Genomic DNA, 17,020 nt, shown 5'->3' with positions numbered 1-17,020 from the left:
GGTAAAGCTGTCAGAAAATAGAACTGTCCTTTTCCAGCTAACTATACTGCTATATATAAATCCATCAGAGGGGAACAATGAACAAAAGACAATTCTGTTTCCTTAAAGATCATCTTTTTCAACTCTGCAGTAGATGCTCTAAAATTGCAGATCAAAAAGAGAAAACTTATAGAAAGAGTCAGAAACTAATAGAAAAATAACAGCACAAGAAATATAACAAACAAGGAAAGATTATTTCTTCAAGAACAGAGAATCATCTGGCCTTCTGACTACTTACTGGGCAACAAATTTTAGATCAGATCCTGCAAACTGCTACAGTTTCAGCTCTTCCCCATACTTCCTGGCTCAAATTAACACAACAGATTGCTCTTGCTGATTCAAAACTATGCGGCAATACATTCAGGAAAACAAAATGACTTTCATGTTAAATATGAAACACTCAGAAAGCTCATAAGGCCAAAATCCTACGAAGGGATACATTGTGTCGGCCATGATGACCTGGAGACCCTCTATTAACAGAGCTCAGTCTAGGGATCTGCTCAATTAACACTCTTGGTATAAAGTTGGCATCTGCTTAATTGATGAGATCGTTATGGACAGATGCCCCTATTGAAAGGATGAGAGTCACAGCTGTATCTGCAACCCACTTTTCATTAAGAGTAAAATTCCAGGGTCTCAATAGCAAGGGTCAACACAGATGAACATTATTCATGTTCAAACTAGTGGAAACACACAGTTTACCTGCCAGCTTTATTTTAACAAAAAATAAATGGCAAATTAGTTCAGTTTTGGTTTGTGGGTTTGGATTTTTTAGGTTCTAAGGCATGTGTATTGTGAGACACTTGAGCACTCTCCTGCTAATCATCTCTCCATTTCTCAGTCCACTCTGCTTGCATTCCCAGTGTAGCCCAACACTGTGCTCACGATTTCACTGCTGCGCTGTCTAATTGACAGTTTTAAGAGCTCCTTCTCTCAAAGGCTCACATAGCAACCACAGCAGAGCAGGCAGAATATAGTCAACATTTTACACCACCAGTGTAAGGCCAAAGTTTAACACTAAAATCCCGAGGCTTACACTAAACAAGTCCAGGGGCAGACACCAGACCCCTTCTCTGGGCAACCACCCTTGACTGGAGCCCCAGCAGAAGGCCCAGGCAGACCACTGCAGGGAGGAGGATGATAAGATTTATCTGAGCTGTTCGTCACCACCATACAACACTAAAGTTGATTTCAGCATATGCTGCAGTGATACAATTACACAGGGCAAGGAAGTGGATGTCTGGATTAGTTTTCCACAGCCTACAGTGACCTATCTGGCTCTAGTTTTAGAACACATTAAGTGTTCAGCTAGCACTTGCCAACGCACCCCTGAATAATGTGTATTGAATACTACAGAAAATAACTCAGTCAATACTGTAGATGGAGTTTATATGCAAAAACATAAATACACAAATGTATTTGAGAACCATTAAGCTCTCCTTAAATGTAGTTGTCAATTAGGTACTATTCAGTAGGAATGTATTTATAGATGGGTTTCTTATAGATCACCCAAGGTCAAATACCACTACGTGCTATCATCCATGTGTACATGCAGTACACATAAAAATGTCACTTCGTTAAATTAGTGGATGACCCAGCTGGCAGAAAAGCAAACAGCAAGAATATGGTAGCTTTACAAAGCGATCTGCACCATCTAAATGTCATACACAAAACAGGTTTTCATAACCACTAATGCAATGTTACATGACCAAAAAGAGTAAGAGCTGTGACAACAAAGTTATTTATCTTAGCAGAGGCAACCTAACAACAGGCTTTCAACACAATACAATGAGAAAAGGAGCACTTGGTTGACATCTGAATGAGGTTGCAATAACCACTTCCCTTTGTAGATGTTTTGGTGGAACCTGTCACCGAACAGAGTATACAGTTCTAGCATTCCCATTTTCATCTCTTTATCAGACCAAAACCAGAAGAACCCCACCAAGCACAGGCTGCACATCTGACCTATGCTAATGAGTAGAAAGTCCTCTATGATTTTTTTTTTCCTTTTTTTAGCAGAAAAAGGATGGTGACAACCATACTGTACATTTCAATTTAGGGGGAAGGAGTATTTTGCTTTCAAAACTAACTATGAGGACAAACTAAATGGTGAGTTCTCCATCTCTTTATGCCTCTGAATTGAGAATGCATGTCTATTTGAAAGATAGGCTTTAATCACACATAAACGATTATGCTCTACACAGACATAAATAACAAGTTTTAATGCATATAATATAGCAAAAATCACATCAGAAAATCTAATGGTCTCTCCTGAGCCCCAAAGGGGAGTGGAAGGAACATAATCAATCAATGTATTTGGCTTTATAGATTCTCCTGCTGAAGAAATGGATGTGGTCAGCCATCCTGTGGCCAGGGAGGTACACAAAGAAAGTCTCTTCATTTAGAGCCACTGAATGAAACAGCTCTTGATAGGCAGTGAAATTGGTATCTAGAGTAAGACAGCTTATTACCTCAGCTTTTCACGGCTTTCAAATTTACACCATGTGTTGTAGATTAAGAGTTACTTTTTCACTTTTTATGGCTTCCTAAAAATAAAGCATGTACACAAAATGCAGAATAGCAGCTGTTTATGACTTTTTACACTGTAAGGAAATGAATTCCATTTTGAATTCCATTCCTCATTTTTAGTTTTGGTTATGTTATTTTTGGAAGATGAAATAGTGGCATTCCAGCTAGTCTTTTTAAGATGTTTTCCCTGACTCTTAGGTTCTGTTGCTGCATTTCTACTTTAAACTAAAAATACATTTCCACTTTTGATAATTTACACTGAAAGTAAGCTGTTTAGTAAACAGGTATATTTTTTAATATGAATATGATATTTTCACATTCAGACTGCTTAGCAGCATGTAAATGCAAAATTAAAGTCAAATAGCATAAACCAACAATACTAAAGCCCTAAAGAAAAAGCTTTCACAGGAAATCCATTGCAAATTTCATAAATAAGAATGATAAACAGTAAATTATTTAATACACAGACAAAGAGAGTGCACAAGCTAGGATATTTGATTGATTAGTGTTAGATTTTACTTGCTGCTAATTTTTTAAACAATACTTACGGAGTGCAGAGCAAAGTGATGACCTTTAGCATTAAAACGTGCTTAAAAATGCATTTACAATCCAACTAACACTCTCCTATGGTTTGCTAATTTGCCCAAAGTGTTACATGAAGTGGTCTACATTGTAAGCATACAAAACAAAGAAACAAACAGAATCAAGTTCTAAGCAACCCAGTCTCAATTTTGCAGTTAGAATTTCTCTTCCGAAACATAAACATATTTCAGTGTATTTAATCTATGTCCAAGGTCCAAGAGGCGAGACAATACTAGAATCACACTTGTTGAGTATAAAAGCAGAGTGTGAAAAAGTCTACTGGGGTTAAGTATTAACCTGATGCATTTTTCAGAACGACTGTACTATTTTTAACTTCTCTTTTTTGGCCACAGGTCAAAGTTTTCCTAGCAAAATACCAAAGTGAAAATGCTGGGAGCGAAGCCCAGAGGCAGCTCTCTTTGCTTTGGCCTAGGCAAAAACTTATCTGAACCCAGTCACATCTGTAGCGCTATTTCCCACTCCCCTCCACTGACTATGGCTGTCATTATGCCTCTGAACATCTATAAGAGGAGTAACACAGCACTACAGCCTCAGGAAGAACATTTTTCAGATGTTATAGGAAATTCCTATATTCTCCACACAGCACAGGCATACATACTGTTCAGTCAGTTCCTGTATTTTTGGCCAAACAGAACTGAGCTATTTGAAAGCAGAAGAGAAAAAAAAAGGACACAGTGTAAGTGCCTTTAGCAACTCTTGGAAGGACTGGGATTTATTCTCCCCTTTTCTGCTCCTCATAACTCGGACACATTGGAAATCTTGGGACACATTGGAAATATAAGATTTGAAGACTCTAAAGTTCAGTTAAAATAATAGCGATAATAATAACGATAATAACAATGATAATGATAATAATAACAACAACAATAATAATCTCTTACTGCCTTTTCAGAGTTTGAATGTTTTAAATGGGGAAATCTAACTCCCTTCCCACTTCTTCCCGAGGGCACAAATTTCTCACTAAAGTAAATTATATTTCATACACTCACACAGAAAAATGCTATTTGAAACAGGAGACAAGACGAATCAATTTGCCCCAGTGGAAAATAAACGTGACCCCACAGGACCCCCCAGTTACATTTCTCCCTTAGGCGTGTCCTTTTCCTGAATTACTTCCACATCACACAGCAACCTCATCTTTACCAGAGGACGTTTTGGAGGGGGTGAGCGATGGGTGCCCTCGGCGCACACAAAGGCAGGTACTTTGGGGACGGGCACGCCGTGATTACGAGGCGCGAAAGGGAACGGTGTGAACGATGCTGGGCGAGAAAACAAGGCGCTTTCCTCCCCCGGTCAGATCTCGCCGGGGACATTTCTCACTTCCCCCACAATAAGATGTACCTAACCGGGAAGCGCTCGCTCCCCTCTCACGGCGCCGCGTTCGTCCCCTCACCCAGCACAGCCCCGGGGGGCGAGGGCCGATCCCGCCACCTCCCCGCCGCCGGTGGCCGGGCCGGGGGCGTGGAGAGGATCTCTCGTCCTCCCCCAGGAAAGCTCTCTCGGGACGCGGGAGCTCTTTCCTTCCTTCCCGTTCCCTCCCGCCCGGCCGAGGCGAGGGCAACGCTCCCTTTGTTCCCGCCGCGCTGCCCCCGGGCGCGGCCGCCCCTCACCAGAAGGCTCTCCACGTTGACCGGGGAGCGCGGGTCGCGGATCATGGACTCCAGCTTCCTCTGGCGGCCCTCGAGCATCCCCGCCGCGGCTCCGGCGCCCTCGGCCGCCAGGGAGCGCCGACACTTCCCGCCCGGTGCTGGCTCATCTCGCCCCGCTAGTGCCGGGCCGCGGAGGGTCACTGGCGGGGGCGCGGGCGGGCCTAGCGCGGCGGCGATCCGGGGAAGGGCGGGGGGGGCGAGGCGGGAGCGGAGGGCAGCGCCGGCCGTGGCCGCCGCCGGGCATGAAGGGGCGGGAAACGCGCTGCTCGCCGGCGGGGAGAGGGGAGGGGAGACTGAGAGGGAGGAGGAGGGAGGGAGGGACGGAGCGCTTCCGCGTGGCCCCGCCTCTCGCCGCTCCGGGGCGTCCTCGGGCGCGGCTCAGTGCCGCTCGCGGACATCGCTGCGGGCGGAGGGAGGCGGCGGAAAGGGGAGCGGCCGCCGGGAGTCGGTCTCAGAAAAGGCTCGGGGGGGCGGTCCCTCTGCAGCGCTCGCCTGGCTGCCCGGCGGAGCCACGATCCCGCCGGCTCGCCGTCCGCTCGTCCCTCCCTCACCGCTCCGGCCTGCGGTCCGCCGGCCGGCCGGCGCGGCCGCCGCTCCAGCCGCGCAGGCGGCCTCCCCTACCCAGAAGGCCCCGCTGCGAGCGGCGCATTGCTCGGCGCTCACTCACAGCCCCACGATAACCCTGAGCTCAGCGGGGCAGCGGCCGGGCCCGGGCGGGGCGGCCGGCAGGGAGAGGGTTCTCTGCGTTCGGGCACAGGGAACTCGCTCTGCCCGCGCACCGTGAAACACGCGGGGAAAAAACAAAACCAAAAGCCTCCTGACATTAGAGAAAGTGTGCGAGCAGCGTTTCCGGTAGAGCAGCAGTACTCAGGGCGTGAGTCATTAAATCATAGAATGGTTTGGGTGAAGGGACCCTAAAAATCGTCTAGTTCTAACCTCCCTGGACACCTTCCACTAGACCAGGTGCTCTGAGCCCCATCCAACCTGGTCTTGAACACTTTCAGGGATGGGGCATCCACAACTTCCCTGGGCAACCTGTTCCAGTGCCTCACTACCCTCACAGCAAAGAAGTTTTTCCTACTGTGTAATCTAAACTTACTCTCTTTCAATTTGAAGCCATTCACCCTTGTCCTGTCACTACATGCTTTTGTAAATAGTTTGCCCCATCTTTCCTTAAAGTTCCCTTCAGGTACTGGAAGGCAGCAATTAGGTCACCCTGATGCCTTCTCTTTTCCAAGCTGAACAATGCAAATTCTCTGAGCCTTTTCTTATAGAAGAGGTGCTCCATCCCTCTCCTATGTGTATATCCTACGTGTATGAGAGGGAGGATGGAGAGAGAACTAGATGGTGCTGGGGAAGGTGCAGACCACCCCTGTGCCCCCTGAGGAAGATGAATCTCCACACTGTGCTAGAGGTGGGTGGAGCCACCTCACCACACTCGGTGGGCACTTTGAGGGGTCAGGATGCTGTTTACCAGACACAGGCAAGAGGGGCTGGAGCAGGGAGGGTGTCACTGATGCCCAAGTTGTGGCTGCAGGGGTGGCAGTGGTGAGTTGGATGGCAGAGATGCTCCAGAGATGTGGCTACTGGGCAGATGTTACAGGGCAGAGCAAGAGAGACCATGGAAGTGCCATTCGCTGAAGTGGAGGGACCTCAGGGAGGAAAGGTTATCATTTTACTGTGTTGACTTTCAGCTGATAGCTGGATGTCAGTGAGCTGATGTCAGAAAAATGGCCCAACATTTTAACTTGAAAGGAAGAAGAGAGGGAGTCAGAGAGAAGTAAATATGTGAGTCACTCACATGGCTTTGAGCGAGATCACTCTCAGTGATATTCTGAGTCAGGGCCCCGACTCAAGGGGAGGTCTGTTCTGAATATCAACCCAAACTCCATAACTGGATTCAGTTTTTACAGTATACTGAATCAAAATCCTCAAACCTGACAGAAATACACACACACATGAACATTTTGAAAAGTCAAATTGGGCACTATGACTCACACTTCTTTCAGTGAACCACATTGAGTTTGTGAGTTTCCTGAAGGAATTGGTGAAAATCTGTTTGAGAGAGGCACTGGTTATTTATATCTTAGGACTGCTTCATCTCCAAAACAGATTAGGATCTGCTTAAACTGCAACACTACAAAAAAAATCACATAGTTTCCTTGAGCAGTTTACTTTGCTGTGAGATAAAAGAACTAGGTGCAACAACGAGTTGGGTTGCTACTGGGGTTAGCACATGGTACTGGTAGGATCATGAAGTTACACACCCAAGCACAAGTTAAAAGCTCTAAATTACCTAAAATAAACATGATTTCTTCATTTACAGCCAATTCATTGGCTAATTTCTTGTAAGTGGCACAGCAGAAAAGTTTCAGGTTTTTTTAAGAAAGGATTTAAAATAGGCTTGGACAACAGAGCAAACTTGGGGAGTGTGTTTCCAGTGATTGATAAGAAGCCTGTGCTAGGTTTTGCTAATGTCAACAGCGATTTTGGGGGTGATTTCAATGAGCTTGGAGTCAAGCACCAGGTTATATGAAGAGCTAAGCTCTCTCTCAGTTTCCTCTTGGTATAGGCTAGGTGCTTCTCTTTTCCTCATTTTTTCTTATCTATGAAATAAGCTTTGTAAAAACTAATCTTTACCTAGCTTATATGATTTAGTGACATTGTTGAGGGTGCTATCTAAACAAAGGTAACAAAGAAATTCTTAAATAAGCATTACAGCCCTTTTTACACAGAAAAAAAAAGTGTGATTGTGACTTCAAAAGCAAGTGTGTAGAAACAGTACCTTCTTGAAATTCTTACCCAATAGATCTGTTCCTCCAGCCTTCAGGACATATCTGTTTACTGACTAAACAAGTTTTAGTCTGTTACAGGGACAAATTGACAACGGCAGTCTGCTGAATTCCTTTGTATGACACAAATCCTCAACAAAATCATCACCAGAAGCTTTATTGCTTTATATTGGTTATAAGTGACAAAAAGGGTACAGAGAAAGCCAGATCCCTCTCTCAGTATTTGCAAAAAACACTGTTTTAATGTGCCCTAAAGGAAAAATAACACCACCTTCTGTGGTCTTTTTGCAGTTCTACCTTTTCTACCTTCAGTATATCTCTCCTATATATCTCACCTATGCGTATATCTCTCACCTATGCCTAACAATGACCATCTAAGGAAGAACTGTTTCTACCCAGTCTGTGTATGCTAGTTTTGAAGTCTGATGCAGTGACTTGTCAAATGCTATTTACTATGTTTTTTAAGGGAAAGTCCAAGCCTTCCAGCATGCATGCTGCAGCTTTAAGCCTAGGGGCCACAGTTGGATCCTTCACCTCTCTTTCTGCTCCCTAAAAAGCCATTTAACTCTTTAGGTGTCTACAGTCCAAATATGTTTTAGGTGTCCTGATGCAGTAGGGAATTTGCTGTTGACTGTTTTCAGTACTGGCTGCATTTTTTGGAACAGATATTTAAGAAGTTGGTAAATGAGGCTTATTGGTTAAAAACCATCCCCTTCAGGTCATTCCTTTATGGTATTCCATAGGGACCAAGCCTTTTCAGGAAGAAGAGGGATTTGGCTCTGGACCTCAGGCATGCTTTCACTACTATCTATTGCAAAAGAAAAAGGAGACAAACTACTCATGTGTGCATGTGCTATGCTTTTAGCACCTGCTGCTTGCTAAGTAAGGCTTTTGCAAATCCTCTTCTTAGGCTCTCTGCAGATATTGAGAGGAGAACATAAGAGCACTACTGACAGAGGAGTTGATTCTACTAATTGGTGGGATCTCTAAAATTTAGGTTTAGCATCTCGTGTGGATGTAGTCCATTTTTGTGTTTTGCATATGGGAAAACAGATGTATAGAAGAATTAAGTGATATCATGGACTACCTTTGTCTAGCAACATGAACCGACTCTCATCCCAAATGAGAACCAAACTGTGACAACAGAGTAAGAACAACCCCTCCACCTCAATAGTCCAAGCAAATACAGAGTCTTTGAAAGCTTCCAAAATTAAACCATGTCAAACTGCTACAGGCAAAGGTGTATAACTATCGTCACTCGCCTGAGATGCTCCACTGACATAGATGGTTGTTGTGATGGAAATAGGACAAGAAATGGTTTTTCAGATAATGAGGTCTCGAGACTTTGGAGGGTGTAGCTAAAGATCATCATTCTACCTCCAGAAAATAACATAGATTTATTTCATTAGTGTGAGAGTTTCTTTACTTTTAGATTCATAAATATGAAATAGGGATGGAAAGGAATATAAGTTTATTGGGGGCAGGGGTTGGGCTTTTCTGTTTTTTTAATTTTCCTTTCTCACATACTAGTGTTCAGTCAGCCTAAGGGTTAATGAATTATTTTTCTGGATTAAAAATAAACCTAGTTTTCTTCATTTTGCATTAATGAAAACAAATGGGAAGGAAGGTATATGACTTGTGTATCTAGGACATATAAAAGCTCATGTTTTTGAACAACTCACAAAGTCAGCCACAATCTTCATCATTGATTTACCGATTCCAGTGTTATCTTGGGGCAAATACTACAGTTGTGTAAAGTCCACAAAAAACCCCCAACATTATTTAACATTCTTTCATTTAATTCATAGTACAACATCGGTTGCATCGCAACTAATGGCTTTAAATACAAGCAGCTTTTCAAACCCTATGCATTTCCAAACCAGCCTTCAGTAAGAATGACACTACCACATCAATTACTAGCACAGGCCAGCTATAAAATTACAAAACCACTCAGCCATCTATATAATTAAATGCAAACCAAAGTAATCAAGCAAATGTTAAAGAAAATGTCTTCATATGGTAAGCTTTGTAGGTAAAGGCCTACATCTACTCTTCTACTTGGGAAGAAATATACCTTTGTATCTCATAGGTATGCCAGGTATCTGCTTCCCACTCTTTCAAACAGCATTTATAGCTGATAAATACAGAACTGTCAGCTGGTACTGTCTGTTGCTCTGTTGAATTCAGTATCTTAATCACAAATACCAGAGAATCAAGTAAAAGAGGTGTGAAACAAAAGTGGCTGCATAATGCCTGGGTGTGTCCTGATAATGTAGGACTTGGTCTCTGCCTGGCTCTTAATTGCTTACATAATTCTCCTGAGCTAACTAGCATTGCTTTTGTTAATAATGTAATTTTGCAGTTTCTTGGATGCGCTGTGAAGACAGAAGTGAAGCTGTGAATCGAGGTTAATTGAAATGCTTACGTGATGGTGATGTGCCAGATTCCCTGCTGTAAGTCTCAGGAGGAAACTTGCAGTAAGTGTAGCTTGGAGAGTAAGGACAAAGTGCCCTTGGCTTTTCCTTTGCTGCTTTCTGCATTTAGGTGAAGTTTAGGGCTCTGTGGCCCATAGGTGTAAGTCAGCAGTTTGAGAGGGTGCTGTGATTTACAAAATCCTCCCCACTGTGCTGTCAGTAGGCTGCTTACACCTCACAGTACCTTAGAGCAGAGGAGGATTTCTGACACGGTTCTTTCTGCTGTGAGCATTATCTCCAGCACTTCATTTACATGACACATGCTAAAGGTTACAAAATTGGAAATGTGCAGGAGTACAAAGCTTCTGGTCCCTTGAAAGTGCTGGCCAGAGCTTCTCAAAGCTACTTCTGCCTCCTTTTAATTCTGACAAAGGGACTAAGGATTGATTCTGACCCGTCACTTGCATGCCTGTAATATTTATTTCTTTCAGTGAACACATACCTGTATGAACAAAATCATTTTTGATAGTTTATTGTGGACTTAAGATCAAACATTTAAACGCTAACTTCCCAAAAGGGAACCCAAAGTCCAGAATTAAGTAAATAGGCTCCTCATAGAAAACCTGAGGAGAATCAGATGTGTTAGAAAGGGAGCCCAACTGAGCAATGAACAGGACTTATAAGAAATGTGCCCAAAGCCCCATGTTTTCCCAGATAAGACGTAATATGAACCAGCATGTCCATTCTGATCTGATCCAGAATTCTTTAGCAGAGTGAGAACCCCTGTACCTGTTCTCCTTTCTCTGCCTTATGGCAATTCATGTTGTGTAGTTCACCTCTAAAGAAAGTTCCTAGCCACTATTTTGCAGGGTGGTGTGTGGTTTTGCCTCTTTAAGAATGCATTCTGCTAAAGAAGTCTTTATGCAGAAGAGTGCACCAATAAGAAGATAGGGATGCCAGGAAGAAAAGGCTCTGTAGCCTATCGAAGAGAGCACTCAGCAGAATGGAGGCAGAGAGGTAGAAAGCAAACTTAGTGACCTTCACAGTTAGACAGCTGTTGAGAAGAGTATTTTTGGATTGTGATCTTGGATTTTTGTGTAAGAACCATTGTAGTCACTTAATAAATCTTTCTTTTGATCTGGCCTTTTGCCATAAGAATGCAGGAACTGGCTTGGAAAGTGTCAGTAAAATCCTGGGCACTGAATGCTCCCCACAATTAGGGGGAAATGCCAATAGAAGATGACTTGGATAGAACTGGCTAAGAAAAGATGATTAGTGCAGTGGTTCTGTGTGCATCTCTGAATACCCACATTATGTGTCTCTGTATTAGCACTGTCATTCCTATGCTCTGCTTTTCATCAAGACTTAGCTACTGTTAATTGTGGGGAAACCGAGCTAGCCTTGCTGATACTGGGATGTAAACAACTACAGCTGTTGTGCCTACTCTCAGGGAACTTGCAGGGGCTGTAAAACAGGAGGAAGAACAGTTGTGAGTGCACTAGTGAAGACATAGCTTTGCATATAAAGGTTTACAGTCTTGGAGAAATTGCGTCATTTTATATGTAAACAACATCAGAGTCAAGCAGCAAAGTAACCACTCGGCACAGAGAGGGAGAGAGGGAGAGAGGGAAGGAAAGGGAGGGAGAGAGGAGAGAGGAGAAAGGAGAGAGAGAGGGGAGGAGGGGAGGGGAGGGGAGGGGAGAGGGAGGGGAGGGGAGGGGAGGGAGGGGAAGGGAAGGGAAGGAAGGGAAGGGAAGGGAAGGAAGGAAGGGAAGGGAAGGGAAGGGAGGGAAGGGAAGGAAGGGAAGGAAGGGAAGGGAAGAAGGAAGGGAAGGGAAGGGAAGGAAGGGAAGGGAAGGGAAGGGAAGGGAAGGGAAGGGAAGGGAAGGGAAGGGAAGGGAAGGGAAGGGAATTTTCTTCCTCTTTGGAAAAGATATGGCTTTCCTATTTCTCCTTTTGTCCAACAAGGACAGTCTTGTTTAACTACTGTTATTGCTAGGCTTGACTCTCCAATAGTAAATGGGATAACTGTGTTAAGAGGCTTGCGTAGAGATGATCTCAGTTTTGCTCCAATCCAAATAAAATACTTCATCTAGGCTTTGGTGATGGGTGATGATGTTAGAATGAAACACTACATGGCAAAGCAGAATTAAGGTATTAGAAGTGGTAATTGCAACAAAATTGGAAGAGAAGTTGGAAGATTTTAATAAATTTGGTATCAGATAAGCATCATAATTTTGAAATTACTAAAACTTAATTTTATAACAAGTGATTTTCAAATGAATTACTATTGCCAGGATAATGCCATATGATTGAAAATAGTAAGATACATCTGTATCTTAAAATGAGACAAATATGACAGTTCATAGACTTATCTTCAGTAAATAATTTGATATGATAAAGATGGAGTTAGTAGGAATTATTAAGTGAACTTTTAATGTACATTCTTTGTAGGAAATCCAGCTATAAAACGTTCTGATGGGTAACATGCTATTCCTAAACTACAAAGAACTGACTACATGTAGGACAGCATTGACTTATGGGGTGAAATAAGGAGGTAGGTATTAGTCGAATCCTTGAAGATTTCAATTGGTAAGAAATACAAGGACCAGTCCTGGTCCATCTTGTTTAACTTTTGAAATAGGAATCTTTTTATTTACCAGCATGAAGTCCAGGCGTGTGCTGCTTATGCTGGCTGTTTGCAGAGAGTCAGAAGACAGTAGCAGTAGAGTTAAGGGTTGGGATATTGCTTGGAAGATCTGGATCATCTCAATGATGGAAATGATAGAAATAGGATATAATCAAAAGGTACAGTCTATAGAGGGTTGTGCACTTGGGCACTAGTAAGAAATTCTAATGTAAGATGGGAACTTACCATTTGGAAATAGATGAGGAGAAGTACTTCAGGCTTCTGTTAGCTGATAAAAATGTGGAATTAAAAAGAATAAATGGTATTGTAAAATTTAACAAAGATAGTCAAGTAAGACAGGGCAGGGCAAGGTCAAGTGCTGGACATAAATAGATCCATTCATCTGTATTAAAGGAGAGGACCTAAATTGGGAATTTGGCAGAGATAAAGGAACAAAGCAGCCTGTTTTATGTGAGGTGGCTTGAATAACTCAGTTTTCTGGATTGGCAGATGGGTGACTGAGGATATGGTAATGTCTGTAGCTGCACTGAAGATGACAACATCAAGGAGTCTGAGAGCTCTGTACATTATAGAATAATGCTGGCAGAAGAGCATATGCAAGTAAACTGGCCACAAATAAGCTTATATGGGACTGTTTCTAGCTACTCACAACAGGGTTTTGGTACAACCTTCATCCAAGTAAAGGCAGAAAGAAAATAACTACCTGCAGTGTGATCAGTGCACTTTGAAAGGGCTGTATGATGTGGTGTCTGGCACTGCAGGGACAGGAGTTGGGAGCTCTCAATGTCGTTTTCAATTCTTTGTGTGGCTGCAGGCACAAGGGTTTGTATGAAGTGTAGTGCAGCCTGGATGAAGGTGAAACCAAACTATTTCATGATCAGTTAAACACTGTGGAAGTTGCATTTTTGTTCAAAAGCCGCAGTGAATGTAATAAAAATCAGCACAGTTTAGACATAAACAAACTGGCTTTTTCTCCTTGCTAGAAGGAAATAACCTGAAGGTTATTTTTTTGCATGAAACATTAAATGTTCTGTTTAATCTGATGTAGAATATTTGCTATGGATACTTGAAAGAATGTCATAGCATGGATATACTTAGGATAAGGAAATCCTACTTTTGTCCAAGGAAATTTGAAGCAGAATTCTACTTCTTAGAAAGCTGTCAAAGGACTGGGTACGCCTGAAGCAGAAGAAGGGAAATTCTTCCTCACATTGAAGCTGTTGACCTGCACAAAGTCACCAAGTTTGTTGGGTCAGAGAGGAAGAGCATGAGAATCATGGCTTTCTACTCTGGGAACCAGCGTGCTCCCTTGGGAGGTATGTCCCCATCCCTCACTGTCTGGACAAAATCTAAGTGGTAACAGGAAGAAGTGAGCATAGCCTGCCTCAACCAGCCTCTGCTGAGGGGTCTCTGCTACCTAAGTAAATGCTCTGATCATTGAGCTGTTGCGTAATTGGGGACTTTCCTCCAACACAGTTTATCCCCTCCTTTGTTTTTTTTCCAGCCAAAACTATTCAGCAAATTTGAAGCAAATAGTTTAGACATGACTGAAACCACATTTTCCGGGGATTAAACTATTAAAATAAATAAATAAATCATCCAGCTCTAACTATTACCACTTCTAAAATCTATGCTGATTCTTTTCCATGTAAATTAAAATCTTTTTTTTTTTTAAACATAACAATTTGACCCATCTACCCAGACAGGGTAGTAAATTAGGCTCATTACTTATGCTGTTCTGGAGTGCACAGTGTCTGTTAGAGTACTTACAACTAAAGCTTATTTCTTCAGTTTACCAATCTTTTCCTCTCTTTGCAGCCTCTATCATCCCATCAATTCCAACAGTTGGTCCCTGTAGGAGAGGGGACTCTTCACTATTACATTTTCATCCTTTTCTAGTCAACTAATTTAAAACTAATAAAGTACTTTTTTCACTGGGCCTACTGCTAACTTGTTGATAGTTTAAATTATGCCATATTACTAGATACAAGTTAAACCATTGGAAACAAACAAACTAAAAAAGGATATCTCTAGATGTACTTGAGAATAGTAGGAAATGTTGCAGTAAAACAGAATTCCAGCTCTGAACCAAGTGCTGGACTTGATGTTGCCTGTAGAGTGGCAGCTTGAAGAGAGATTTCACTACAGAAAAGAACAAAATTTGGGTTTTTTTTCAGAATTTTCCAAGCAGTTGTGCAAGACTCCCCCATGACCTGTGTCACAGGCAGATGTGTAGCCCACGGAGTCAGTCGGGTGGTACGACCACAGCCCAGACCCCCTGATCTTACAAGGCCTGGAAGCCCTTGACCTTGAGCTGTCAAAAAGACTCAGGTAGATCATGTCAGATATGCTGGAAGGAAAGCAGCAGCTAGGGATTTGGGGACAAGCTGTTTGCTTTCCACCAAATTAATTTGATGGTAGAAAACTGTTTAGCCAGAACAAGGTTGGAACTAGATTATTGTCAAGGTCCTTTCCAACCTAAACCACTCTGTGAATCCATGATTCTGTGATTTTTGATCAGCTCACTTGGGCCTTGTGGAACTCCAGCATTGCATCTCACCTTTCCATCTGGTAGTTTCCAAATACTCTCCCTAGGCCATGGTGAGCAACTCTCTGATATATTTGTTGCAGCATTTTCAATTCCTGTTTGATTCCGTGTGTGATTTGCAGCCGGCTGGAAAAGTGAAGTGGTGGTTTGGCGCTTCAGAAGCCAGTGGAAGGATGGTTGTAGACATCCCTCTAGTGGCCCTGCAGCCTCTGGGAAGCCGGGAGCAGCTCCGGCATCCCCGGGCTCAGCATGCATGCAGATGCTGGCAAATGGATGCTCTCCTCTGTGGAGCTGGATTCTCTGTAGAGCTGGGGAACTGTAATGGCAGATAATATTTCCCTTTTTCCCTTTCACCAAAATTGTCCTTGAAACTCAGCACCAGTTCAGGCTGTTTAGAATGTTTATTTCATGCAGGCCACAATGCTGGAAGGACGTATCCATTTCACTGGCCACTGTAAAAAACAGGTGTACTGGGAGATGATATGGGGGAAGGGTTAATACTGTCTCTATGCTTTTTTAAATGTCAGTTTATTTAACCTAGAGAGAGAGAAATTTTGTCATCATTGAAAAACAGGCAAGTTATACTTGAAGATTAATCAAATGTTTCAGATTTTCTTGTCTCTTTTATACAAGACTGATAGGATACCAAGGGGGAAAAAAGCAAAAAAATAAAGTATATGTAAAATAAACATAAGGAACATTTATTTGTACATTTGTAGACTTTGGCTTCTCAACTGAAACTGTCAATAAAATGCTAATTTTGTTTATGTGTTTGGAACATTGAATGTATTTTGCTATTTAATTTGTTAAAGGACATGCAGTAAAAACAAGAGCCCTGGGACAGCATCTTTAGAGATAGGCAAGAGTTCTCTGGTGCTGTCTTCAGAAAGGCTGCTGTTCCAGGCACCCACTGTGATTGCTTCATGAAACACAGCAAGAAGTCCAGAAATTGCCCTTGTTGGTGCTGGACAAGCATCCTATGGAGGGTCCTGGGGAAGCTGGCACACTCTCAGGAGTCACTGCAGAGCAGAACTGATAGGAGTTTGCAAAGGAGATCAAGACAGTCACCTCCTTTCTGCAAATGTGAACAGAAGAGAGGAATGATTTGTCCAGAGGCAGCAAGCTGCCTGATAGCAGCGTGATGTGGTGGTGAAACGATATACGGGTTTATATGTAAGTAAAACTGTCCTTAAAAGGACAGTTTTTTAACTCTCCTTAAAAGCCCACACTGAGATTTCTCTGTATGGAAACAGAAACTACAAATCTCATCCTTCTGATAATGGTAGCTCTATATCTCAGTAACTCATCTGTACTACCAATATCATCATTGTGAATCCATTATTACTTTTAAAATGTGAATTACCTATACAAAATATCAAAGTGTAACAATTCAGCTCCAAGTGTAATTTATTCAGTTTTAACTCATGCCCATTTCAAAGCCCTCATTTGCTGTCAATAAAGCACATGGCTGAATGACTATTTCTAGTTGAACCTTGATTGTTTTAAACTGATTGGAAGCAATCAATTGAATGAACAGACACCATCCTGATCAGGTTTTGATTTCAAAGGTGGTAAAAAACTTTTTAAGTAGCAGTGGGGGAATTTTTTTTTCCCTTTAGAGCTGTATCATTTACTCTCTGAATCATAAATGCTGTTTTGCAGACTTCACTCCTTACCCCCCAAAAATAGCTCCCATGGGTCAATTTAAGCAATGGACCATTGGCATAAAGCCAGCAGAGAGAAGATAAATGCCTGAGAAGTTTTCAGACAACATCTATGTAAACAATTACTGTTGT

At 42.6% G+C, this 17,020-nt stretch overlaps 1 protein-coding gene and 1 long non-coding RNA gene across 4 annotated transcripts in view; one reads left to right on the top strand and one right to left on the bottom strand.

Moving 5' to 3' along the window:
* Positions 1-4,908, bottom strand: part of ROCK2 (Rho associated coiled-coil containing protein kinase 2) — a 98,987-nt gene extending 94,079 nt beyond the window's left edge. For all 3 annotated transcript variants that reach the window (XM_018088833.2, XM_018088836.2, XM_018088835.2), the window contains exon 1: positions 4,782-4,908. In XM_018088833.2, coding sequence (XP_017944322.2) covers positions 4,782-4,859 — 78 coding nt within the window. In that variant the 5' untranslated portion in view covers positions 4,860-4,908. The remainder of the gene's footprint in view (positions 1-4,781) is intronic.
* A 5,033-nt stretch (positions 4,909-9,941) lies between these two features.
* LOC108644321 lies at positions 9,942-13,978 on the top strand. Its single transcript, XR_001923205.2, has 3 exons — positions 9,942-10,089; positions 12,481-12,583; positions 13,831-13,978. It is a non-coding gene; the product is annotated as an uncharacterized LOC108644321 (long non-coding RNA).
* The last annotated feature ends 3,042 nt before the right edge of the window (positions 13,979-17,020 follow it).

This window comes from Manacus vitellinus, unplaced genomic scaffold, assembly GCF_001715985.3.
Source record: "Manacus vitellinus isolate BGI_N305 unplaced genomic scaffold, ASM171598v3 scaffold_11_pilon, whole genome shotgun sequence".
Lineage (NCBI taxonomy): Eukaryota > Metazoa > Chordata > Aves > Passeriformes > Pipridae > Manacus > Manacus vitellinus.
Note: the sequence above shows the minus strand (reverse complement) of the source record. Positions and strands in the feature narration are given on the sequence as shown.